Below are 26,702 nucleotides of genomic sequence, written 5' to 3'. Positions count from 1 at the left end.
AAGCAACTGGAGAAAGCTATCTCAGTGGGTTCATGAGATGGATAAATTCATTTGTAGCACGCTCCACCAGGGCTGGACTGGCTATCTGGCCGTTCAGGCATATCCCGAACGGCCCTCCCGCGATTTGGGCCCTCTGGGCCCTCCGAGGGCCGTAAATAAAATATACATATATATATTATATTTTTCATTGACTGCGACGGTAAAAAAAAAAAATGACACGTCGGGGCCCATTGGATGTTTGTCCTGACGCACAGAGCGCTAGTCCAATGAGAATGCCTAACGTTGTCAAAGGCCCGCCCCTCCCTACAGGCCCACTTGACCCAAGTCTCTTGAAGTTTAGCCGACTTCACTTGGCTATATTCGGCTAAAGCTCTGGTGGAAAGAGGACGCGAAATGGAGAAACAAAAGAGTGACCATGACAAACGTAAAGAAAAGAGAAAACAAAAACTAAAAGACGACGCAGTAAAATGTGTTAAATTCACCGATATGTTTTTTAAAAGCACAAGCTCGAGCTCAGGTTCGGTTAGTGGGGCCGTGGGAGATGCGGAACCTGGCTGCTCGACCTCAGGTTGGGGCAGTGGCAGTGTTGGGTAAGTTACTTTAAAAATGTAATCCGTTACAGTTACAAGTTACCTTGTTTAAAATGTAATTGTAGTGTAACTTTTTGGATTACTTAAAAAAGGTAATGTAACTAATTACTTTTGGATTACTTTTGGATTACTTTTACCTATTTATGGTAGCCTATTATCTGTATGATTCCATCTGTATTTATCTCACTTATTTATACCATGCTATTTTTCTTTTCATTGTACTGCCATAACTTCATTATACATTCTCTGCACATACATGCATTTCCCTAGGTAATTGATCTATTCTGCACATATCTATTAACCATCTTTCCTTACACTAGCTGTAAATAACTGCATTTTATCTCTAAATACTGCATGCTATACAATCTGCACGCGTTACACTTGATAAGATGGCAAACTGCATTTCATTAATACATGTGCAATGACAATGAAGTGCTCTACTTTAGTAATAAATAAGCAAAGTAAGACTTTTACATCACATTTTATTTTTCTTTGCACGCCCTTGCTTGTGTGTGTGCGCCAGTACTTCCGGTGAAAACTTCCGGTGATTTGACAGCTAGCGCGTCAGGTTAGGGCCAGTGGCCGTAAACAAAGGTTAACTTATAGCCGAGAAGAAAGATGATACTATAACGTAGTTAAAAAGACTAGCTTTCTTCAGTAGCCCAATGCTTACCGATTTAGCAAGCCTAGCAGCCTCGTTGCTAATGCTAGCCGCCGTAACGTTTCCAACCATACCCGACGTCAAGGAGTTGGCTGAGCAGGGGCAAGAGTATGGAGGGGCTGGCAGAGTTAACTTCATAATGGGTGAGTGCAGGTTTCATTCACTTGTTTTCATTCTTTCACAGGATTGATTCACTTCATTGGTTTATCCGATTGCTGGCCGCCGAGCCATTATGTGTCTGGGTTTGTGTGGGTTACTGATCATGGTTGTTAGCCGATAGTCAGGTTGTGTGATGTGTGTGTGAGTGTGTATTTTTTCTATGGGTACATGCCATTGACTGTATGAGCGGTCTGTGCTCGTTTTTTTATTTTTATTTAATTAGATTGGAGATACTTTATTAATACTGAGGGGGGGCTGGTCCCGGGGAAAATTGCCAGGGCCGATTTTTTTCCCCAGTCCGACCTGCCGCTCTGTACTTCTGTCACTGCAACCTCGCACAAATTGTAATCCTGTTAAGTAACCCCCATTCTCACTGAATGTAACTGTAATCTGAGTACATCGTTTTTGCTTGTACTGTAACGTATTACAGTTACTTTTATTTTGTATCCTTTTACCGTAACGCCGTTACATGTAATCCGTTACTCCCCAACCCTGGGCAGTGGGGCCGCCGGTACATCAACGAGCGCACAGGTGGTGGAGAATGAACAGGAGGAGGCGGAGGAGATGGTTCCAGCTGGGGAACCAGAGGAGGGGGAGACGGAGATAGGAGACGTGACCCAGCAGGGAGAGATTGAGGTTAGAATTCATCTCAACACCCGTTAGCCAATGCAGTGTAGCTATTGGGCGCTTCAGCGTTTCGTTTCCCATTGCCTGAAAGATTGAAACCGAGACCAAGTTGTCATCCTGACTTCATCAAATCAGTCACAAACATACCCATTTGGTATAATTTTTTGGTTTTGCTGTAGTGAAAAAAATGACGTGTCCGAGAAAAAACACACAGACATAAGCACTATCTTAGGCTGTTTTGATCAGTCTCAAGCTGCATTACAGTTTATGCCTGGGGGGCGGGGGTTAACATCCATTCAGTAAGCTCACTGACAGTATCTGTGGACTGGAGCAATTTTGAGCAATAAATAAAATAATTGAACCCAGGAAATTATTACTACATGTTTAATTTGATTCAGTAAGACTTAGAACATACAACAGTGTGTGTGGTGCTGGTGCTCCTTTTCTATACAGTGTTGTGTGTGCTGGTGCTCCTTTTCTATACAGTGTTGTGTGTGCTGGTGAAATATTGCTTTGCTTATCCCTGGCTTGGGTCTGTGGGACCCATTTTCAGGTTTTTCTGAGGGAAATGGTATGAATACTTTTTTCACAATGAGATTCACTGGCCAGGGCTCATCATCTGGAAAATAAAGTTAGTTATCCTCCTCTCTCTATCTCTTATCCTCAAAAACAAAGATACTCAGAACTTCACAAGCAGGATGAAGGGAACATGAGGGTGCACAGCAGCTTTTTTCCCCTCCTTTAGTCCCAGGTCCACTGGGCCAGAATATCTTCTATGTAAGAAAAACATGAACACCTTACAAGGATTAAATGAAGGATTAATGATAATTAGACAGAAGTGTGTGTGTATATAAATATACATATATGCGCGCTGGGCCCTCAGTGATCAAAAAGTGCCCGGGCCCTTTTCAGATGCCAGTCCAGCCCTGCGCTCCAGTGTGGAATTAATATACCTTAAACCTTTGGAAGATGCAAACATTCCTGTGGGGATGTTTTTCTGGGTCAGGACCAGATGTGGGAAGTCTACACAAAGGAAGAGACGGAAATCTCCTCATTTACAACCACCTTCGGCCTATGAAAGCTTGAAATAACCCTGTTGGAAAAATGACTAACCCGCCTATGGAACCACACTGCCCCCTAGTGGTCTGTAGTGTTGAACAGTTAAATCCAAACGGAGTCAGTAAACTGGACAGTTATATGCAGTAATGCAACTGTTAAACGATGTCCCTTCTGTATCTTTTTGTACTCCATTGTTAACACAGGAAAATAACATTGTTGGGTTCGCTATTCATATGTCATAACTGTACAGATGAACAGAGATAGAAACAGAATGAAGTAGTCTAAAGATACACGTTTTCTGTGTTTTTGTTCCTCCATCACCATCCATGTTCTTTTTACGTCGCACGTTTTTAACCTCCGCTGCTGCACGTTATCACATAGTTTTTTGGTCATTCTGTGCGGTGAAGTCCTCGATAACAGCCAGTTCCTGTTTCCTGGTGGAAAAGAAGCGACCGTCCAGCCAACTGCAAAGTCCATGAAAGTCATCCACAACCAAAGGACCCCCCCCCTATTTTATTTTCCATTCACTAAGTGTTGTATATAATCACCCATATTCAACGCATCTCCTGTTTGTTTTAAGGTTCATGTCTTTGGTCATAACGTTTTAATAAATAGTTCATATATCTATATATGTATAACCACAGGTTGTGTTGTATGCTTTCTTTACGTAATGTCTGTCCAACCAAACAATAATTTATGAAAGTAGCGAGATGTGAGACTGAATATTAATTGAAATATTAACTTAACATACCAGAATCGTAAGATTCTGTGTATTTCCTTCTTTGAAGGTGGTGCCCTACATACGATATTAAATAAGGTTTATTGAGACAGTGAGAACTTCTGGTAAATCCTTATATTTTATTAAGTAACGCTACGCTGTGGTATAATGACGGAGGCGTACTTTTTTACCAGCTTGGTGGCACATTCTTGTTATGACCTAATTATTACACATTTTGAAGCTTGATGAAATCTGAGTATATACTTCTGAAAATCTGACACATTCTAAATGTTCTAAATGAAATAATTACCTCCAACTTTGATGACAGCTTCTTTATTATTTGATGATGTATTCTGGGGAAGTTAAAGCATCACTATTTTTCTCATTTGCTTTTTGTTTGTTAGTTCATTCATAAAACAAAGATGACATCTCTGAGTACTCCTTCTTCTTCCCACTGTCCAAAAACATGCATGTTAGATTAAACATGATTGTATATTGAGGCTGGGAGTGAGGGTGAGTGTGCATGATTGTGTGGCCCTGTGAGGGACTGCCGACCCTTCAGGACGCACATCGCCTCGTGCCTAAAGGCAGCCGGGATCAAGAGAGTAGAGAAGATGGAGGGATGGTGGATAGAACAAAGACAAACAGCAGGAAACTGGGATATTAACCTTTAAACCTCAAAGTTTCAACACATCAAATCATTGTTTGTTGTTGTATTAATATTCACAATATTGTATATTTTTAAGATCTTTTTCTTTCTTTGTGCTGTTAAACACATGTACAGTGGCGTGGAGAATTGGACACGGATGCAGATATCAAGAAATAAAACTAAGGACTATGAAAAAACTAAACTTGACTATGAAAACAAAAGGACAAACTTTACTGTACTTGACATAAGGGGCGGTGACGGGTAAGACCAGGGAGACGGTGAGGATCTGGTGTGTGATCGGTGAGTGAGTGCAGCTGAGGGGAAAAACATCCGGTGCTGTGAGTGAAGCTGATGGCAGGGCAACAGAAACTATGGGGACATGGAAAAACTAAAGACAAGACCTGAACTGAACCTGAGGGAGGGGGGGGGAGGGAGGGGAAAATCAAAAACAAAAATTGGAGTCCAAAAAAGTGTCCAAAAACGTAGCTGTAAGCTGCAGCCGGGCGGGCGGGCGGCCAGATAACCAGTGACGGGGGAGCCCCCCCTTCAAGGGATGGATCCCAGACATCCCAAAAAGAGGGTGGGGGGGAGGGGCTTGAAGCTGTGGGTCCTTGGGCTGACCTTATGACCTTATCCCAGGTCTGGCCGTCCGCCAAATCGGTTCCTGCCTCCACGTCGCTGGAAGTCTGGCCGTTGTTTTTCTTGTCACAGTTATATTCATGTTTTTGATCCCACAGTTTAGTGTTATCATCCGGCTCAGCCGCCTTTTCTTTTGACTTTTTGTTTGTTTGTGATGAAACCAAGTTTGCTTTACACCTCTGGAGTCCGTATCCGTGTCCTGCCAACCCGCAAACCTGACAGAAGATGTGACCTGCACCTCCTGAACTCTGTGTGATTTCACATTTATCTTTCAAGCTGCTGCATGTTGTCTGCACCGACTGTGAAGCAAAAGCAGCCCAACAGCCACATCTGCAGGCTGTTCTCAGTGTTTACAGCACAATCATTCAGCTGCTTCCATGCATCAGCATAACACAGTAATAACAGCCGTGCTGTTTCTGTTCACAGCTGCTTACAGATGCAACAGATAACACAGCGTGTTACTAAATTCACCACCGAGCTGAATGTGTCTGTGGGAACATGAATGTTTTTTAGTCTTTCTGCATCATGTGACCCCATTTTTTCCATCTGCTGTCAGATTCAAATCCAGACCACAAAGCACACAGCAGCTTGGGCTGAGCTGTCAGTCAGCAGCAGCGGTCTTATCTGTGGGCCCACAGCAGGGGCTGATGGGAGCTCTGAGGAGCTGTCAGAAAGCACGTGGCCCTGCTCTGATCTCACAGCTCGTCCTTGTTTGGCCTCAGCTGCCTCAGAGCGCCACTTCTCCCCAGGTTCACCAGAGGAAACACCGCTGCACAAAATGCTTTTCCTCCCAGCCGCTGCTCTGTGCTGTCTGTGTTCAGGTGAGTGTTTCCAGCCAATCAGGAGCCAGCAAACTCCACCTGGAACAAACACCGTCCCACTGACCTTCGTCTGTCTGTCTGTGTCTCTGCAGCGCTGGTTGCCATGGCAGCAGAGCTGAGTCAGGACCAGTTAACGCTGACCAGGAGAGTTGGTCAAAGTGTCTCCTTCAGCTGTGGAACTGACCAGTGTTCTAATACTTATGTATTCTGGTACCAGAAGAAAGAAACAGAAACATTCAGAGTGATTCTTGATATCAGTCGGAGTGGTGGAAACATAGATTCTAGTTACAATCATCCTCAGAAAGATGATTTCTCAGCTGTGAATAAACAGAACGGCTGGGAGTTGCAGATACAGAAAGTTAAACTCGATCATTCAGCCACCTACTACTGCAGCTGCTGGAAGGATGATCCCACAGTGAGAAATGATCCCTGCAGCCTGTACAAAAACCTTCAGATGAACAGATGGCAAACAGTGTTTGTGACATGAAGAGAGCAGTAAACCACAGCCCAGGTTCACATATTTCACCTCCATCTCAGACAGAGTCCCAAACACACTGAGCTGAGGGAGCTTCTTCTTCACTGCTGTCTTTATTTATTTCAACTTTCATTCAACTTTTTCTGCTTATTAAGAGAATTTTTCTGAAGGTTCAAAGATAAAAACTGTGCAGATTTCAAAGCTTTGGAGTGGAAAATGATCCAAATGAAACTTCAATGCAGCATAAATAAAAGCGAGACATTTTAAAGAGGTTTATTTAATCCTGAATGTTTTCATTCACATGTCCAGATAAATATGAATCTGCTGCTTTGAGCTGCTGCTGGAATAAAGTCCGTTCCTCCTGTGAAATGTTAATGAGCTCTTCATGAAAACACTTCCAGCAGCACTTGTTGTTGAACAGCTTCCAGCAGATTTCACCACATCATTTCACTTTATTCCATTCTCAGAGACAGATCTGGGACTGATCTCAGCTCAGGATTTTGTCCTTTAGCAGCAGCTTATCAGGACAGATTTCCATCAGTTTGCTGTGGATGTTCCTGCTCCCAGAGGATGAACCCAGAGTGCACTGAGACTGAGACAGGAGCAGGAAAGCTCCCTGCATTGATGTGAGGTCTTTGCACCATATTCCAGCTCAGAAACAGGACACGTGCACAGTGAGGGCATCATGGTCAACACGCTTCTCAAAGCATCTACACAAGGACATTCATGATGTGCTGATAGTATCATTGGGACCAGTCAGCTGATTCTCTTCCCCTGACGCTGAAATAACATCTTTAAGTGATTTCATGTGACTTTTCCATCCATCAGCTCCATAGTTTTACATCTCTACATGTTGAGTATAAGGCAGCTTTCACAGCTATGTGGCAAATATCTGGGAAACTGTCACGGCCATGGGGTTTCCCCATGTTTTTAGTTTTATGTTGTATCATGGTTTAGGCTTCATGTCTTGGTTTTTGAGTTCTTGTTTTTAGTCTTGCCATTGTTTTCCCCTCACTTCCCATGCCTGATCATCAGTTCATTCCCTTCACCTGTCCATCCGTCCCCAGCTGCACTCACTCACCCATCACTCTCAGTTCACCATTTAGTTTCCCCGATCTCACCATTCCCTTATCACGTCAAGCCACGCCGAGATAAGTGTTTTTTCCATGTCATGTTAAGTCTTTTGTTTTGTTTTATTTTCTTGTCACAGTGATATTCATGTTTTATTTTCCAGTTTAGTTTTGATATCCGGCTCAGCCGCGCCTTGTTTTAACCTTTGTTGTTTTATAAATTAGCAGCACCTGCTGGCAAAAACTGGATGCTGCTAATGACCTTATGGACTTCTTTTTACAGAAGCAGGTCCTCCAGAATATGTCAGGTGTGTCACCCATCTGGAAGGAAAAGAGAAAAACGGGTTGGTATCTTTGCAGGAGGTTATTACAGGTTATACACAGTAACACTCAGTACTATGCATATAAGAATTAATTTTCCTTTACAGTCTCCAACACACTCTGTGTGTTCATCTAAGAAAAGGGGAGGTTTCATTTTTCTTTGATCACAACAGAATGTTCTAACGGTCATCAAGTCTTTCTTCATATCTAAATTTAACCACCTTGTGTTGCGATCATGCTTGGCTGTTGTTTTTATTTTGGTTTTCTGAGTCTTCGGCTGAGCATCATTCCTGGGACTCTTGGATGGAGTCTGGATTGCTCCTGCCATCCCACCTGTTCCTCATCTGCCCTCATCAGGACACCCGAATAATAATATGAGATGATAATGAGAACACTGTCTCATCACAACAATTGTTGCCACGAGCAGCAAACGCCTTTCTGCTCTGAATGATGTGGGTGTTCCATCAGTGAGCAACATTTTGGAGTTCTTCCTGAAAGGTGATCAAAGAGACGTGTTCAAAACCACATATTCTGTATCCAAAAGCATATCCTGATCATACAGTATTTTCTCTCCTTTAAATACACACATACACACCTCACTGCTGTTTAAACTGGTAAAAAGAAGCAGCTGCTTATCCAAGAAGTCACCGGTGAAATGATCTGAGTCCTTCAGTGTTTGAAAAAGGCAGACATCCCAAGTTCCAAAAACTCATATCAGGGAGATGCTTATCGACACCCCCCCCCCCCCCCCCCCCGCGCCTATTTAATTTTGGGTGTCTCTAATTTTGCTTATTTATCAACATATTAAATTGGGGATTTTTTAAAAGGCTCAGACAGGCTGGATATAGATAGTTAGATACTGCAGCTGGCTAGTTAGATATAGGCCTACACAATTTAGTAACTAAATGTGTATTGATACTTTAAATAAGTCTTTGATACGTTTTGCTTTATTTTATAACAGCATTTAACCAACAGAAATAAAATGCAGCCTACCTCCACATGTTTTACAGTCATTAAAGCTGCAGTCTGCAACTCTTTTTCAAGCATAATGCCTGGAACTGTCCGGGGATTCTGAAAGTAGTACATTAAATACCCCAATACAAAAAAAAAAAGAGTTCTCTAGGTCCCCTATATGTCCCGCTAGGTCCCTCCAAAGCCAGCAGGTTTGTTTACAAAATTGCAGACCGGACCGGTAAAAGGTAACCAATCAGGTTACGAGCTGGGCTCTGCTGCCTGTCAATCACCGATTGTGCACGCGCGATACAAGGTAGGCTCGTCCCCACGCTTATTTATCTGGACTATTGAACTTCATTACGGGCTAGTCTACTTACTGTGTCTTCCATGATCGCAAATGACCGGTGAGTTGATGAATGAGGAGTCGTGTAGGCGCATCTGGCGTGCACGTAGACGTGCACGAGTTCTCATGTGTTTTGATGGGGCGGGACAGGAAGTTGAATAACTTTTTTTTTTTCGGTTAAAAAATAAGCATTTCTTGCATTTTGCGACTACGGAAGTCACCGTTTTCAACTTCAAGCGTTCTGATAGATCATGTAAACTCTTAAAATGCCAAAAAGTAGGACTTTACGTATGACAACAACAAATCCTGCAGACTGCAGCTTTAAGTCCGCTGTGGGCAACACTGAAGTCACTGCTGCATACAGTGCAGCTCGCCACGCTGTCATCATTCTTCACCTTCTCTAGACATGGATACACTTTAGTATATTCTGCTGTAAAATGAGTCTTATATTTTAGTTTTTTACTCGAGGATTCACCCTCTGCCATTTGGCAGGATGCACAGTTTTGAGTGGTAACTTAGGTGGCTGTCAGAGAGTAAATCGAAGCCCTCCCACACCGAACGTTATTGGCTTATTTTGCTGACTAAACCAATCAGCGCGCCCTCTGACAAGCAGTCGCCCTGAACGCTGGTTGAACAGAGCATCGCTTTGGACACATACGCACAGGTTTCACACCCCTCTCTCTCGTGCCTGCGCAGTCAAAACGTGCATGGTGCACGAGTTATTTTATTGCCTGCACGCTCTCACTCGCATTGAAAAAAATAAAAAAAACACTCCCTCGCATAGTCTAAAATCCGGGATATTTTATCCGACTCGCGGGCATCCGTGATTAACTATCAATATCAGGGAAACTCCCGGAACTTCCGGGAGACTTGGGATGTCTGAAAAGGTTGATCCAGTGCACGGTGTTTCCTTCAGGAAGCCCACCTGCTCTCTATACACTGGCTGTGGGTGCTGGATGCTAACATCAAGCACTTTCTAGCATAGCTGTCGTTGTGATCAAGGCTGAAGAATCTTTGAAAGTCTTCCATTGTACCATTCTCTGTCTCCATGTCTGTATGAATCCTGGATGCAGTCCCCCCTCTTTTCTCACCTTCTGAAATGAAATATCCAGCAATAATTTCAGGATTACTGTTTGTGGAGTATGCATGCATTTGATACAGTTGACCACAATATGTTACTCAAACGACTGGAGAACTGGGCGGGTCTTTCCGGAACTGTACTAAATTGGTTCAAAACATACTTAGAGAACAGGAAGTACTTTGTGTCAATAGGTAACTTTACATCTGAGCACACAAGAGTCACATGTGGAGTTCCCCAAGGTTCCATCCTGGGACCTCTTCTGTTTAACATCTACATGCTCCCACTGGCACAGATTATAAAAAACAACAGAATAAACTACCATAGCTATGCAGATGACACGCAGATATGTATTACAATGTCACCAGGAGACCGAGGCCCTGTACAGGCTCTTGGTAAATGCATTGAGGAGATTAATGACTGGACGTGCCACAACTTTCTCCAGCTAAACAAAAACAAAACAAACAAAAAAAAAAGAGGTAATTGTCTTTGGAGCCAAAGAGAAACGATTACAGGTCACCACAGAACTTCAATCTATACACCTAGAAACTACCAACCAGGCCAGAAATCTGGGTGTAGTGATGGACTCAGACCTAAATATGGAAAAACACATTAAGGCAGTAACAAAGTCAGCCTACTATCACCTTAAGAATATATCAAGGTTAAAGGATCTGATGTGTCAGCAGGACCTGGAAAAACTAGTCCATGCATTCATCTTCAGTAGGCTTGATTACTGTAACAGCATCTTTACAGGTCTACCTAAAAAGTCAGTTAGACACCTGCAGCTCATTCAGAACTCTGCTGCTCGAGTCCTCACTGAGACCAAAGAACTGGACCACATCAGTCCAGCTCTGAGGTCTTTACACCGGCTGCCTGTCCATCAGAGGATAGACTTTAAAGTTCTGATGCTGTTCTATAAAGCTCTGAATGGTCCAGGACCAGAATGCATCAGTGACCTCCTGACCCAGTATGAACCTTCCAGACCCCTCAGCTCATCTGGATCCGGTCTTCTATCAGTTCCCAGAGTCAGAACCAGACATGGAGGAGCTGCATTCAGCTTCTCTGCTCCACATGTCTGGAACAAACTCCCAGAAAGCCTCAGATCAGCTGAAACTCAGTGTGTTTAAGTCCGGGCTGAAGACACACCTATTTTCAGCTGCGTTTGAATAAAGCTCAAAACTTAATCACATTTTAACTCCTGATTTTATCTATTGTTCTTATTTCTTTCTTTTTTGTTTAAAATCTAAATCGTGCTTTTTATTTCTACTGTTCCTGTAAAGCACTTTGAATCGCCTTGTTGTTGAATTGTGCTGTACAAATAAACTTGCCTTGCCTTCCATGAAGCCAAATAACCATCCTGGAAAACCCATCCACTGCCCCATTGGCACAGACTCCATACGGCTTGAGTTCATCATAAGAGTCCACGTGCCGAACAAAGCTCGGTCCAGGATTGTGATGTAGCCGACGTCTGAGACCATGAGGCCGTCTCTGCTCAACATCTCAGAGATCCAGAATGTTCATTACATTACATTACATTACATTACATTACATCACATTACATTACATTACATTACATTACATTACATTACATTACATTACATTACATTACGGTCATTCTGCAGACGCTTTTATCCAAAGCGACTTACAATAAGTGTGTTCCACATCGGTAGGCAAAAGAACTTCAGGTCACAAGAAATCATGAGTGCATTTCCTTCCAAAACCAAACAGCTAAGAGCATAACTAGTGCTAGAGTAAGTGCAGTTAGTTAGGTACCGAGACAAATGGGAAGACAATTTAGAAACAAATAAGTGCGTAAGGAGCTGGGAGGAAACAGGTGATGTCCTCAGAGGGCAGATCTGGGTAGTGTTTCCTGCAGAGAGGGCAGCGACTCAGCTGTCCTGACATCAGTCGGGAGATCTTAATTCCTAATTATTGCCTGTTTTGTAGTACTTAGTCCTGGTAGGAAATGGGCTTCATATGAAAGCATGACAGTGATCTCTGAGTAGAGATCAAAAGGGGGAATTGTGAGACTGTAATACAATGATGTCACAATTTAATGTTCTTTTTATACTTATATATCTTATACTCTATTTTGAATGCACTTCTATGCTTGCTTCTATTGCTACTTATAAACATATACTCTGTAACAATCATATATTAGGAAATGGAAAAGTGCCCTGTGTTCTGAATGTCTGAAGCTCTGGGAAGACGTAACACAAAAGGAAGGGCAAGAGTTGAAAAGTCTGGTGTCTGGAGAGAGCAGACATCAGAAAGAAGAAGTTCGTTAAGGGCAAGGGTGAGAGGGGGGTGAAGACAACGCACACACACATAAGGAGTTAGGCATTAAAGAGGTGAAGACTAAAGATAAGCACACATGGGTGGGGTTACAACGGGATAAGTCTACACCACGAGGGAGCGCGGCTTCAGAACACAGGGCGCTTGGCTTGAGAGCAGACTTTTTCTGTACTGCGTGTTCCCCAAGGATCCTTGGTAATAAATAACTGCAGTTTGTACTCCGTTCTCTCCGTCATTTTATTCTCTCGCACCAACCAACTCGGGGAAGTCAAAATACGACTTCAACAACACCAAGAAGTTCAGGATGGCAGAAGCAGAAGGCTGGAAACGCACAGGGAAAAATCTCTGAGGTGAAGGGAATCAGTAATCTGCCTTCAAAGACAGCTTGGAAAACTCCAACATCTTAGAAAGACTGAGAGCATGACCCACCATCCCAGCGGTTCCACTGAGCTGCTCCATCACATGGTATCACTGGTCTACTGGCCGACTTCCTCACTGAATAACGCGGTCCAGACTTCTAAAGGACTTCTTTTCCCTGCTGCTGGGGTCTTGCTGGCGGCCAGCTCCAAATCACATGGATCACTTCCCATTTTTTGCCTCAGTGCCTGTCAGACATATTGAGAAGTTGAGGCAGAATCTGTGCCCCTGTTGCAGCTGCTTTCTGTTGCTGCTGCAGAGGCGCTTACATGCACACACAGAGCAGAAGGAAGAACATTTCAGAATAACACCAGGCTGAAAGAAGAGAGCAGAAGAGACGCTCATGTTGATCTGAACATTAGAGAAACACATCATGGAGCTGAAATATGATACTGCTTCATCATTTGGGCTGTTCAGCTCAGCTGCCACATTCAGCAGCAGACAGGTTTTTGTATCACTCTCACTCACTGTGTGGAGGAGGCTACGGCTACGACATCTTTGGCTCTGGAACTAAACTGTTTGTAACAGGTAAGAACAAATATTTCTTTTCCTTCAGTTGTTTTATTGTAGAAGTTCAAATGTGTTTAAAGTCAGTTTCTGCTGCTTCAGGCTTTACATGTTAGTTTGTTCATCATTAGCAGAGAATTCATCCTGCAGCCATTGTTCCAGAAGAAAAGCTCAATCATTTCTGAAAACATGTTGAAATCTCACTGAACAGCTAAACTTATTCTTTATTTCTGCAAATATTAGTGATGTTCCAAAGATTTAGGATTTGATGGTCTCAGGGATTCTGTCACATCTGCTGTTCAAAAACAGGATGAGATTCAAACAGAAAAGTGATTTGATATTTACTCAGAATGATCATTTAAACATGTTTCATTTGAAATAAGATGAAGACGATAATTATTCATCGTTCAAATATTTAGAAGTCATTTTTATCCTGTGAATTAAAGAAGTCTTTTTAAAAATGTTAAATTGAAGTAAAACAGAATAAAAGCTGAAGATGAATTTACAGATCAGACAGTTTATCGTACTTTGAAGTTAAATTCAGATATTCATCATGTTTGAACTGGAGTAAACAGCTGTTAATGAACCTTCAGAGAAAACATTGGTGGACATATAACGGCTCAAACTCACTTGGTCTTCTTTTCCTTTCTGATATAAATCTAAATAGTAAAGGAGAAAATCTGTTTTACACAGTAGTTGGAGGCGAATATGAAGTCTGACTTAAAGGCCGTATTTGACTTTAACATTAAAGCAGAACGCTCCAGTTAAAGTTCGACATGTTTTCTGTCACATTTGGGATTAAAGTTGCACCTGTTTGTACAGTTCAGTTGTATTTGTTTAAATCTCAGGAACAACTGAACTTAACTGTTAGTGATGTCACAGATATTTAGTTATTGATCATCTCAGTGATTCTGTTGGGTTGATATTTATTACAGGAGATTTGATGTTAAATATTAGTTTTCTATCTGTGTGCTTCTGTGTTTTAAATCAGTTCCAACTCAAAATAAGTCCTGAAACAGTTACTCGCTCAGATGTTCATCTTTTTCAGACTGAATATTGTTTTGGAAAAGAAGCTAAAAAAGAAGTGAAAATAACTGAATATGAAACCATGTTTGAAGGAGATTTTGAGCATATTTTAGTCAGTAAGTTCAATTCTGACAGACGATATGAGGCAACTTATTAAAGCTCAAACGCTTCTGTTTGTATGTTTCAAGACTGATGAACAGAATGGAAAAATCAGAAGAAAAGTTTCATATTAAGAAATAAGTTTGAGAAAAAGAAGAAAAGTATTTGGATGTAAATGTGTAACACATGTCAAACATGTCCTTTAAAATGAAATCATTACATCATCATTAGTGTGGTCAGAGATGTGATGGTTATAAATCTACGGAGACTTTTACACACATGAACTCTTTGTTGTTTTTGTCTTTATTCAGAAAAGTTTCAACTGGCTGAAAAATCCTTCCAAAAATCTGATTTGCTGTTTTCTGGTGATGAGACCAAAGTAAATGTTGGTCAGAAGGACATTTGCCTCCATCCATTTTCTACAGCCGCTCCATCCTATTCAGGGGTGGAGGGGCTGGAGTCTATCCCAGCTGCCACTGGGCCAGAGGTGGGGGCCACCCTGGGTGGGTCCCCAGTTCATCACAGGGCCACACAGATAGATGACATTAAAGGGACAGTTCGCCTCTTTGGACATGAAGCTGTGTAACATCCCATATCAGCAACATCATTTCTGAACATGTTCTTACCCCCTGCTGCGTCCTGTGAGCAGAGTTCCAGCCTCGTTTTGGTGCTGATGAAGGTAGTCCGGCTAGTTGGCTGGGGTTTAAAAAATAAAGCGTTTTGCTTCTCAGAACAATATGCGTTCAAAAGAGTAATACATTTGCATCACAAAATCCTTCTCCAGGAAAAAGTCAGACCTCACAATCTCTTGGCGCTATTTTTGCCTCCCTTCATATCAATGCGTTCAGCCACCTAGCGATAGCCGCGCCTGTTACGGTGTTTGCTGCTCGGTCTGCACTTCGGTCCCATAGACATCCATTATAATGAATACAGCTTTAGACTATGGCACACCTGAGCCGTTTCTCTAATCTGCCACTGCAGAAAAACTAAAAATCTGTAAAAACTGATGTTGTAGCTGATCAATGACATATCCCAGACCTAATAATCCCCCATAGAATATTTCACTTTGCATTGCATACATTGAAAATACAGCAGTTTGTGTGTGTGTGTTTTAACAGAAATTGGTGTTTACCTCATATACACTAGTATTTAAAGGGTTATTTTTTTTGGAAAATAATTGAAAACTTGGTGGTTATGATCAGAACTGAAGTGGAAGAAAAGATTTATGAAAAAATGTCCCTTTTCAGAAATTAAGGAGTTTTTTTTTTTTAAATCAGGCATAACAAAAAAACTAAAAATCCCTAAAAATCAATGTTGTTGCTAATCATTGATATATCCCAGACCATAATTACCCCTACTCAATAATTCCACTTTGCATTCCATATTTGAAATATACACATCTATACACATATATGTAAATACTGGCACCTAAAGGCTTAAAATTTGGGCTAAAAAGTTCAAATTGGCATCTAAAGGGTTAATTTTGAGAAAAACAATTGAAAACTTGGTAATTATGATCAGAACCGAAGTGGAATAAAAGATTTATCAAAAAAAAGTGGAAAAATATATTAATATATGATGTTTTTTATGTCGTTTTAAAAGGGGACAAAAATGTCCCTTTGGAAGCTGCTGCTGACTGTGTGAATGTGTGTGTGTGCTGCTTGTTGCTGCTGTCCAACTCCAGATGAGCAGGTGGTGAAGCCCGTGGTGAGCGTGTGTCCGATAGCATCCAGAGTCCACCTGGAGGGGAGGAGCTCCCTGCTGTGTCTGGCCTCAGGCATGTTTCCTCCTCTGGTCCGCTTCTCCTGGAAAAGACAGAAGAAGAACGGTGGTCTGGAGGAGCTGCCCCCTGCTGAGGGATGGCAAACAAACTTCCAGCGGTCGGGACGCTCCGCCGCCATCAGAGCGGTTGATAGCGACTCTCTCCACACGTATAAATACAGCTGCTCCGTGGAGCACGAGGGGGTCCGAGTGGAGGTCCAAACACAACAAGGTAACCAAGGCTCGGTGACTGTGTTCAGCAGGGATTCAGCTTCATGTGGAGACGCTGTCAAAGAGAGCAGAGGAGCAGAGGACGGACATTTCTCACTGCAACTCCAAACCTTTTCTCTTTCAGAGGTTCCTGCTACTCCACCACCAACAGCAGCAGCTCCACCACCAACAGCAGCAGCTCCACCACCAACAGCAGCAGCTCCACCACCAACAGCAGCAGCTCCTGCACATCTGCCAGAAGAAACGTCTCCAGCATCTGATCCAGCAGCGAGCTCGGTTCCTCCTCAGCCTGTGAAGCTGTCAGCCTCCTTCCAGTCTGAGCTGAGGGTGAAGCTGCTGTGCCTGCTGTACACGCTGCTGATAGTGAAGAGTCTGGTGTGCTGCTGTGGACTCTCTCTGCTGATGATCCTCAGAAACAAGGGAGCGTCCACCGGCTGCACACATGCTGACTGACTGTTTTCTGCTGGCCTTTTCTCACCATCACATCTCATCCGTTCATCTGGTTCATCCCTTTGATCAGCGTTCACCAACCTTACTCAGGATGTGTGGGAGAAACTAAATGAAGCTGAATTATCAGCTGCCTTGTAGATGTTTCAGCATTTAACAACATTTCTCTCTTTTTAATATTCTGTATGTGCACAGTGTGTTTGCTTCTTCACATTTATTCACTTCAACATTCTCAATAAAGTGGAAAATAAGCTTGTTGTTGTTTGTTTCTCTGCTTGTTTACAGGTTAGGTATGTTGACAGCCTTTTGACTGTGGTGTTAAGTCTCTTCCTCTCATTTCATTTGCTCTCTTTATTCCTCTCTTACCCTGTGAATAAATGAATAAGTGACTGAGCTCCGTTCAGCTGTGTGGGTGGAGGGCTCAGTGGTAAAAAGGTTTCCAGGAAGCAGAGAAAAGACAAACAGCAGAGAGGGGGGTTGATGAGTGTGTGCAGCAGCAGATATGAATCTGTTCTCAGTGGTTATTAGGACAGAAAAACCTGCTGACAGACACTCAGACTGCCTTTGCTGCAGCTGTGTGGGTTCCTGCTCTGCGGCCTCCACACCGTTAGCTGTGGCTTTTCACCTTAATAACACAATGACAGTTACAGCCATCCACTGAGCTGAGAAAATCATTCCAGGAAGCATCTGTGTTCTTCATCTGTGAGAGAAACAGCTCGAATCATGAAGCCAGAGCTGAGAAATGAAGCTTGATGGAGCAGAAACCTGCTGCAGTTTTGTGTTGCTTTACAACATGTTTGCAAAGGCAAAATAAAGTGGAAAGTGTTTCCTGTGTGTGTTGTAAAATCAGAATGTACACTGTGATCCTTTCCCACATGTTTTAATGTGCTGAATCCTGTTAAAAGATGGGTCAGACTGAGACTTTATCCGTCACCATAAATTCATTCAGGGACACTTAAATGTGTTTATTGTGTTTATCTAAAAATGATCATGAAACACTTTATGGATTTTTATTGTATTTGAGAAACTGAGACTATCTCATGGGTTCATAAATTCATTTGTAGCACGCTCCAGTGTGGAATTAATATACCTTAAACCTTTGGAAGATGCAAGCATTCCTGTGGGGGATGTTTTTCTGGGTCAGGACCAGATGTGGGAAGTCTACACAAAGGAAGAGACGGAAATCTCCTCATTTACAACAACCTTCGGCCTATGAAAGCTTTTGGGAGTGGATTTAGCAACAATTCAATTCAATTCATTTTTATTTATATAGCGCCAAATACAACAAATATCATCTCAAGGCACTTGTATAATAAAGTCCAATTCAAGCCAATTGGAATTCAATTAATTGTAATCATAATTATTTATAAAAATGATCTAATTCAACAGACATTTGCCATAAACTTGAGGGATGCATTGACAACTTCAACTGAACAAACAAAGAACCCTTTTTGGAGAAATGGGAGACTAACCCATTCCTTATCTTATCTGTACCAATAAATCAAGGTTGACATTTTACCCTCATTCCCCTCAGATAAGAGAACCAGATGCCAAAATAAAACTGAAATTACTTTACTTAGATTCACTTTCAGCTGAATCTTAAAACTATTAAATGTGTTTGATATCTTTGTACAAGTTCTTTCAGGTTCTCAGCGAAGTCACGAGCTGCATTTAAAGACAATTTCCATGATTGTAACTGAAAGTATGACAGTAGGCGGACTGGGGAGAAAAAGTGGCCTCCAAAACCATCGGTAATCTTCTCGTTATCTCGAGAAAACGACCATTGTTTTCTAAAAATAACGACATAATTATCTCGTTTTCTCGAGAAAACCATAAAAAAAAGGTTTATACGTACAACGTATACAACGTACGTATAAACTCTGAGCTGCGTAGACATCACTTCCTTGATCTGGGAGCTTCAAAGTAAGATGAGGGTTGATCTACTACTGTAGACAACAAAGTATATGCTATATTCTACATGAATTTTTATGAATTTTTATGTTGTAGAGTTGTGAATTTATTTTAATAATGGAGAAATTGAGCAGCCTTGCTTTGTTGTCTACAGTAGTAGATCAACCCTCATCTTACTTTGAAGCTCCCAGCTCCAGAATTGACGTCGACGCAGCTTTAGCAGCAGAAAAGCTATCAGGCTTGTGTTGATGATAATAATAAACTCCTGGACTATGTACAAACTTCCAAATGCATCGTTTTGTGAGTACAGACCATATTTGTACTACTGTAGAAGTTTGGTGTCATGGCATGTGATTTTAGTGTGGTAATTTTGGAGATACTGCCAGGGTCCGTTAGCGCTTGTACTAAGCTATTCGGGATAACTCAGTAACTCAGCTGATGTTCAGCCAATATCGGAAAAACTTCGGGTGGGCTACTTGGCTGGATGTCACGGTTCAAATGACCCCAGGTTGAATCTACTCCGAAACACTTTCTAAGGCTGCATCGAACGGTAACGTTGTGTCCGCTGTCATGTTGGATTAACGCTCTACAAGCTTCGGTGTCGCGCATAGACGTCGTCATCGTCTTGCTGCCCCCCCCCCCCGTTCTGTGATTGGTATCCCTAACTCAGGGAAAAATAAGGGCGGTGGTTTCCAGGCTGACTTTGCAGTGAGAATGAAATCGAGCGCAAAGCAGCATGGGAATTCCCAGGCTAAATAATGACTTTAATTTACTATGACTTATTTATAATTTATTTATTTTTGTTGATACATAAATATTGGAGCGGATGTCTGCTGTTCGATTTATAATTGTTTTGTATGTACCACCATTTTCAATAAAGTTCAATTAATAAAAAAGACCAAAAAAAAGAACTATGGCTGTGTTCGAAACCGCCTACTTCTCCTACTATTCCTACTAGTCATACTTTTTTAAGTTCCCGGATGTACACTAGATGCATACTAGATTCGCCGAAATGTTGAGTATTCATCATGAGGTTACTTGTCACACTCAAACTACCCAAGATGCAACGTAACGTGACGTCGCCCATCGCCATTTGAACGGTCAAATTCCGTTAACGGGACGAGAGCAGTCAAAACGGCGAAACCGGAAGTGCGTTGCTCACAGCGGCTAGCTTTAGTAGCGGCGAATTCGTGGGAACAAAATTGTAAATAGCCGTTATTTTGTCAGATTGTCAACACCTTGGGGGTCTAAACGACTACTTTCTCGCCTCAAAATGTTTCAAATGTTGCTAAAGTTTACAGAGTTTAGAGCTTAAGAGAAATCAGCTTTTCAGGCCGGCTGATTTCGGCTCGGGCAGGAGTGAAGTGCACTGTGTGTAAACGCTCTGCATACTGTCTGATCGATGAGTATGCCGTTTTCAAGTATGTAGTATGTAGTAGGCGGTTTCAAACACAGCCTATGTGGTTTAAGATATTCTGTGTGCCGCATAACGGTGCGTTCACACCAAAGGTGTTACTCGCGCGAGTGTTGCCGCGGGTGTAAATTGAAATCCCTCGCCTCCTTCGCGTCTTTCGCGCGAGTAAAAAACGAGTGAATAGCTCAAGGGGCTAAGCATGACTGATATAAGTACCATCGCGTCCTTGTACCTGCTGTGGCAGTCCGAGATTCGTTTGAAACGCACACGCCGTCGTGTCTGGATCAGTGACATCATCCGGTGGTGCATTCAGCTCGGATAATTTCACCGCCTTCTCCAGGAGTTGCGTCTGGATGACGGCCGCCTCCAGCGGCACCCCAGGTCCACCAGGACCCAGCCCGACGACCTGCTCGGGAGGACCGGCACCGCGATCTCTCGGCAGGACACCAACCACAGGCGCCCCGCAGCTGAAACGGAGCCGCGGCCCAGCTGCGGAGCGCCTGCAGCCGGCGTCCCGCCGAGAGATCACGGCACCGATCCTTCCGTGGCGGCCGCTTCCAGCGGTGTTTCGGGCTCGCCGGGACCCAGTTTGGTGGCCTGCTCGGGAGGATCGGTCGTCATCCAGGCGGAACTCCTGGAGAAGGAGTGATTTAATTTTTTTATTTTATTTAGTCAGGGACCATGTGCAAAGTACATTAATTACAAAGTAAAGAGATGACCTGCACCAGATTGTAGCTTAGAAGCTAATTTCCATCTGCAGTCCCATCTGCATGTCACAGACACGACTCCATTTCAGCTGCGGAGCACCTGTCCATCTGTCTCCACGTCACTGTCGTCCAGAATCTCAACGCTGATAGGCTGTCTGGCGCGAATATTTCGCCACAGTTGGATTTTTTGAACTCGCGCGGATCGCATATTTTCACTTGCGCGGCGGCAATCGCCTCACCGCTCCTCACGCCGGTAATACATGCAAGGGTGTGACGCGGGCGAGGCGGGGCGTTCCATTATTTTCCGTTGGGAAGCGGTAGCGAGGCAGGCGGGCGGTTTGCGAGCGGGGCGAAAAAGTTGAGCTTGGTTGAAAAAAATGTAATGAGGAGCGAAGTTCGCGAAGCGGTAACCAATGGGATAGGTTTCAAATGACGTTAACGTCATGGCGTCAGGTGCGTCGCAAGCACTACGTGAATCCAAATCCACCGCGGGACATTTAAAAATGGAGGAGGTTTTAATAGCGGCGGTATCGAATAGCCCGATATTATTTGATAAGTCCCTATACATGTATAGGGACGCTTTGAAAAAGAATGCAGCCTGGGTGAAGGTGGCCAGCATTGTTGGTATTCCTGGTGAGTTTTTATCTACTTGTACAATTTGTAATTGAACAGAGATGATTGTATGACCACAACATTAGCTAAGCTATGCTAGTATGACCAGAAACACCTAGGCGAGGCGGGCGGGCGGGTTGAGAGCGGGGGGAAATCGCTCACATGTATAAGCAGCGTCACCGCTCCTCACCGCGCCTCATCGCGCCTCATCGCGCCTCATCGCGCCGCCGGTTCGAATCCGCGTCTAATCGCGTCTTTGCATTGACTTTGTATGTAATCACGTCGCCCGACCGCGTCTGGTGTGAACGCACCGTAAGAGCTGTAACTGTAGGTGCATCCAGCAGGTGGCAGTAATGCGACAGCTGCTTTAAACCTCGAAGAAGAAGAAGCAGAAAAAGAAGAAGAAGACTTGGCGGAAGTAAACAATAAAGCCGTAACCAGCAGCAGTTTGGACTCAGCAGGAGGACAGTTGTGCTGTCTGAGCTGAATATCTGAGTGTGAGCAGCAACAATGTCTTCAGTTCAGCATCTGAGAGAGTTTATCAGCCAGCGACTAACTGCTGCTGCTGAAGAAATATTCTCAGAGTTTGAGAAAACCATCGTCCAGTACGAGGAGGAGATCGACCGTCAGCGCGGACTGCTGGATATCACCTGGAAACCCCACATAAACTTACACAGAATAGGTAAGGAACACTGTGATGGGCTGAGTGAGTTAAAAACTGAATGTTATTAATGAAAATAATAATTTATTAACATTTATTTCAGGCTTACAGAGGAAAGTTACGGTGCAGCTGCTGTTATTTTCAGACAGAAATAACATGAATGCGTTTAATTTTAAAGGCAGAAACCTAAACACAGTGTGGAGAAGACTGAACGAGATTCCTGCAGTTTCAGTATTTAGTAGGGGAACCAAAGAGACTGCAGCCATGTGATGTATCTTTTTCTTTTTAGTTGTTTTACCACAGCCCTACTGAGGTCAAATATGACTGTGATCTGTTTCCAGTTTATAGCTGAAGCCAGAAAAAATAAAATAAATAAAGAAGAAGCTGTTGAAGTCACCACAGCACCTTAACCATTCAGGCCCAAAGACATAGAAATGTATATTATTTAATTATATGTCTATGTTCATACCCACGCTTCAGGTGTTAAAGCTGTTTTTGATCTTTTGTGTTTTGTTTTGGTAACATTTTCTCCTCTAAATATGAAGACAGCAGCTTCATTTCATGCTGTTCAAACAGCAACAGTGATCACCGTATTGGTCACTGAGCGAATGGTGACGTCACCACAGCGACCATTCATGCCCGTGCTTCATGTGTTTCAGCTGTTTTTGATCTTTTTTGTAACATTTACGTCACTAAAGATAAAAGAAGTCCGGCCAACGCACCCGTGAACAGTTTGATTCGGTCTGCTGGATCCTCGCACATCCACACCGTTCCATCTGATTACTCAGACCTCTAACTCTCCATTCATCCATCATCAGCAGTCTCCTGCTGTTATCTCACCATATGTTTTCTATCTTTAGTGGCTCATTTATGAGACACATTTTAAGAAGGTTTCTTTTTCGTTCTGTATCACAGTATCAATAATATTCCCCAAGATTAGTGAGGTCTCATCTACATGCAACACACCTCAGATCTGACGACCCTCACCGCCTGTTTTACACGCAGGTGTTAAACAGGTTTGCTGCTCATGCAGACCTTGGCTTTCTGTAAAGAAAACGTTTTTTTTTCTGCTCACCGACTCGTCCTGAGAGTCTCGGAGGGTTCGGCTTTGTTGGCTTTTGCTTCCACAATTTAAAAATATAAAATATGTCCTTTGTTTTTAGCTTGTTTCTAAGGCCTGTAGCATTCGCTGTTAACAGTTTCAGATGACTCTTTAAAGACAGTTTGTGGGGGAATAAAGAAATTTAAAGATTTCAGAATTTAGCTCCATTCTTTGAATGATTTATTTAAGCTGTATGTCGAAGTCCTCGTTATCCAGACTTCCTGAAGGAGTGCTGAGGATTGGTTGAGGATTGGCTGAGCTTTGGCTGAGCTTTGGCTGAGCCTTTGGCTGAGCCTTTGGCTGAGCCTTTGGCTGAGCTTTGGCTGAGCTTTGGCTGAGCTTTGGCTGAGCTTTGGCTGAGCTTTGGCTGAGCTTTGGCTGAGGCTTTGGCTGAGCCTTTGGCTGAGCCTTTGGCTGAGCTTTGGCTGAGCCTTTGGCTGAGCTTTGGCTGAGGCTTTGGCTGAGCTTTGGCTGAGGCTTTGGCTGAGGCTTTGGCTGAGCTTTGGCTGAGGCTTTGGCTGAGCTTTGGCTGAGCCTTTGGCTGAGCTTTGGCTGAGCTTTGGCTAAGCTTTGGCTGAGCCTTTGGCTGAGCCTTTGGCTGAGCTTTGGCTGAGGCTTTGGCTGAGCTTTGGCTGAGGCTTTGGCTGAGGCTTTGGCTGAGCCTTTGGCTGAGCTTTGGCTGAGGCTTTGGCTGAGCTTTGGCTGAGGCTTTGGCTGAGCTTTGGCTGAGCCTTTGGCTGAGCTTTGGCTGAGCTTTGGCTAAGCTTTGGCTGAGCCTTTGGCTGAGCCTTTGGCTGAGCTTTGGCTGAGCTTTGGCTGAGGCTTTGGCTGAGGCTTTGGCTGAGCTTTGGCTGAGGCTTTGGCTGAGCTTTGGCTGAGGCTTTGGCTGAGGCTTTGGCTGAGCTTTGGCTGAGGCTTTGGCTGAGGCTTTGGCTGAGGCTTTGGCTGAGGCTTTGGCTGAGCTTTGGCTGAGCCTTTGGCTGAGCTTTGGCTGAGGCTTTGGCTGAGCTTTGGCTGAGCCTTTGGCTGAGCTTTGGCTGAGGCTTTGGCTGAGCTTTGGCTGAGCTTTGGCTAAGCTTTGGCTGAGCTTTGGCTGAGGCTTTGGCTGAGGCTTTGGCTGAGCCTTTGGCTGAGGCTTTGGCTGAGCCTTTGGCTGAGGCTTTGGCTGAGGCTTTGGCTGAGCCTTTGGCTGAGGCTTTGGCTGAGGCTTTGGCTGAGGCTTTGGCTGAGCCTTTGGCTGAGGCTTTGGCTGAGCCTTTGGCTGAGGCTTTGGCTGAGGCTTTGGCTGAGCCTTTGGCTGAGGCTTTGGCTGAGGCTTTGGCTGAGGCTTTGGCTGAGGCTTTGGCTGAGGCTTTGGCTGAGGCTTTGGCTGAGGCTTTGGCTGAGGCTTTGGCTGAGGCTTTGGCTGAGCCTTTGGCTGAGGCTTTGGCTGAGGCTTTGGCTGAGCCTTTGGCTGAGGCTTTGGCTGAGGCTTTGGCTGAGCCTTTGGCTGAGGCTTTGGCTGAGCCTTTGGCTGAGGCTTTGGCTGAGGCTTTGGCTGAGGCTTTGGCTGAGCTTTGGCTGAGGCTTTGGCTGAGGCTTTGGCTGAGCCTTTGGCTGAGGCTTTGGCTGAGGCTTTGGCTGAGGCTTTGGCTGAGGCTTTGGCTGAGCTTTGGCTGAGGCTTTGGCTGAGGCTTTGGCTGAGCTTTGGCTGAGGCTTTGGCTGAGCTTTGGCTGAGGCTTTGGCTGAGGCCAAGGGCGTAATAATGGTGTTGACATTGGTGGGGACATAATTTGCCACTCCACCACCACCTAAGGTTGAGGGACACCTCATTTGTGCGGAGGGTCTGGGGGTCCTCCCCCAGAAAATTTTTTATTTCATAGATGCAATTTTCTGCATTTTAACCAATTCTGGGCTGAATAATGGAAAATCCAATCTGATTCACTGCCCTCTGATTTTTTTAATGTAAACCATAATGGCAAGATTGAGAATTGATTTTTTTTATGCAAGTCACTCAAGTTTCTGGTGACTTCAACATCATCACAGGCCCAGGCAGACATTGCCACAGTAAGATGTGTTATTATTACACGCGTTTCTGAAATTTCAGGATCTGTAAGTTGATGAGTTTGGTGCATTTTGTATAAAATATTAACTGATGAAGTTTTGAAAGTGCACACTGCAAATATAAGTGTGAAAAGTGTGAACAATAAAAGTGGAAATGTAAATTTTTTTTAACTGTACTTAGCATTAGCAACAAGCATTTATTAGCTCTGCACAGTTCCCACAAAAATAAAACACCAGCAGTCAAAAGATTAAGGTCCAGCAAACATTTATTAAAAATAAAGACATAAACTGTCACATGAAAAACACTTTTCCACAGCTCACTTTTTCCTGAAAAACTATTAAGTTTGTAGCTTTCAGCCTATTAACTAGCCAAATCTTGTATGAATGAGCCAAATGCATGGCGACGCCGGTCATTGACGCAGACAAACTGCTGGCATATTTGTTTTATGTTAACGCTATCCAACCTGTCCTGGTGGATATGGCAGACAGCAACATGGTTCAACCGTGCCTGCGTCATTGTTATCCCGAGCCATGTTTTCAACCTCCTCAGAGCACTAAAACTTCGCTCAGCCTCTGTTGACGAGCTGTTTTCCCGTTATCACCGCTTAGCAACCAACCTACGACGTGACCCTAGCGTCCCTACCCAAAATTACGCCCTTGGCTGAGGCTTTGGCTGAGGCTTTGGCTGAGCTTTGGCTGAGGCTTTGGCTGAGGCTTTGGCTGAGCTTTGGCTGAGGCTTTGGCTGAGCTTTGGCTGAGGCTTTGGCTGAGGCTTTGGCTGAGCTTTGGCTGAGGCTTTGGCTGAGCTTTGGCTGAGCCTTTGGCTGAGGCTTTGGCTGAGCCTTTGGCTGAGGCTTTGGCTGAGGCTTTGGCTGAGGCTTTGGCTGAGGCTTTGGCTGAGCTTTGGCTGAGGCTTTGGCTGAGGCTTTGGCTGAGCTTTGGCTGAGGCTTTGGCTGAGCTTTGGCTGAGGCTTTGGCTGAGGCCAAGGGCGTAATAATGGTGTTGACATTGGTGGGGACATAATTTGCCACTCCACCACCACCTAAGGTTGAGGGACACCTCATTTGTGCGGAGGGTCTGGGGGTCCTCCCCCAGAAAATTTTTTATTTCATAGATGCAATTTTCTGCATTTTAACCAATTCTGGGCTGAATAATGGAAAATCCAATCTGATTCACTGCCCTCTGATTTTTTTAATGTAAACCATAATGGCAAGATTGAGAATTGATTTTTTTTATGCAAGTCACTCAAGTTTCTGGTGACTTCAACATCATCACAGGCCCAGGCAGACATTGCCACAGTAAG

At 43.7% G+C, this 26,702-nt stretch overlaps 2 protein-coding genes across 2 annotated transcripts in view; both read left to right on the top strand.

Annotated features, from left to right (window-relative positions):
• The first annotated feature begins 1,974 nt into the window (after window positions 1-1,974).
• On the top strand, window positions 1,975-17,199 carry LOC142398735 (uncharacterized). The gene is made up of 5 exons (XM_075482870.1): window positions 1,975-2,046; window positions 5,659-5,923; window positions 6,016-6,334; window positions 13,352-13,404; window positions 16,193-17,199. Exons 1-5 carry the CDS (start codon window positions 1,975-1,977, stop codon window positions 16,951-16,953), a joined length of 1,470 nt encoding a protein of 489 aa, XP_075338985.1. The 3' UTR covers window positions 16,954-17,199.
• A 4,858-nt stretch (window positions 17,200-22,057) lies between these two features.
• Window positions 22,058-26,702, top strand: part of LOC142398538 (uncharacterized) — a 9,842-nt gene continuing 5,197 nt past the window's right edge. Inside the window, exon 1 of the mRNA XM_075482578.1 lies at window positions 22,058-22,273. Within this exon, the coding sequence (XP_075338693.1) occupies window positions 22,102-22,273 (172 nt within the window). The 5' untranslated portion in view covers window positions 22,058-22,101. The remainder of the gene's footprint in view (window positions 22,274-26,702) is intronic.

The sequence above is a fragment of the Odontesthes bonariensis genome, chromosome 14 (genome assembly GCF_027942865.1).
Source record: "Odontesthes bonariensis isolate fOdoBon6 chromosome 14, fOdoBon6.hap1, whole genome shotgun sequence".
In the NCBI taxonomy this organism is placed as follows: domain Eukaryota; kingdom Metazoa; phylum Chordata; class Actinopteri; order Atheriniformes; family Atherinopsidae; genus Odontesthes; species Odontesthes bonariensis.
Note: the sequence above shows the minus strand (reverse complement) of the source record. Positions and strands in the feature narration are given on the sequence as shown.

What these genes read in the sequence shown, in the direction of transcription:
- LOC142398735 (XM_075482870.1), top strand. Translation starts at nt 1,975, where the DNA reads ATGGTTCCAGCTGGGGAACCAGAGGAGGGGGAGACGGAGATAGGAGAC. An exon ending in CCCAGCAGGGAGAGATTGAG is followed by an intron (nt 2,047 to 5,658) that starts GTTAGAATTCAT and finishes ATCTGCTGTCAG; the next exon opens with ATTCAAATCCAGACCACAAA. An exon ending in TCTGTGCTGTCTGTGTTCAG is followed by an intron (nt 5,924 to 6,015) that starts GTGAGTGTTTCC and finishes GTGTCTCTGCAG; the next exon opens with CGCTGGTTGCCATGGCAGCA.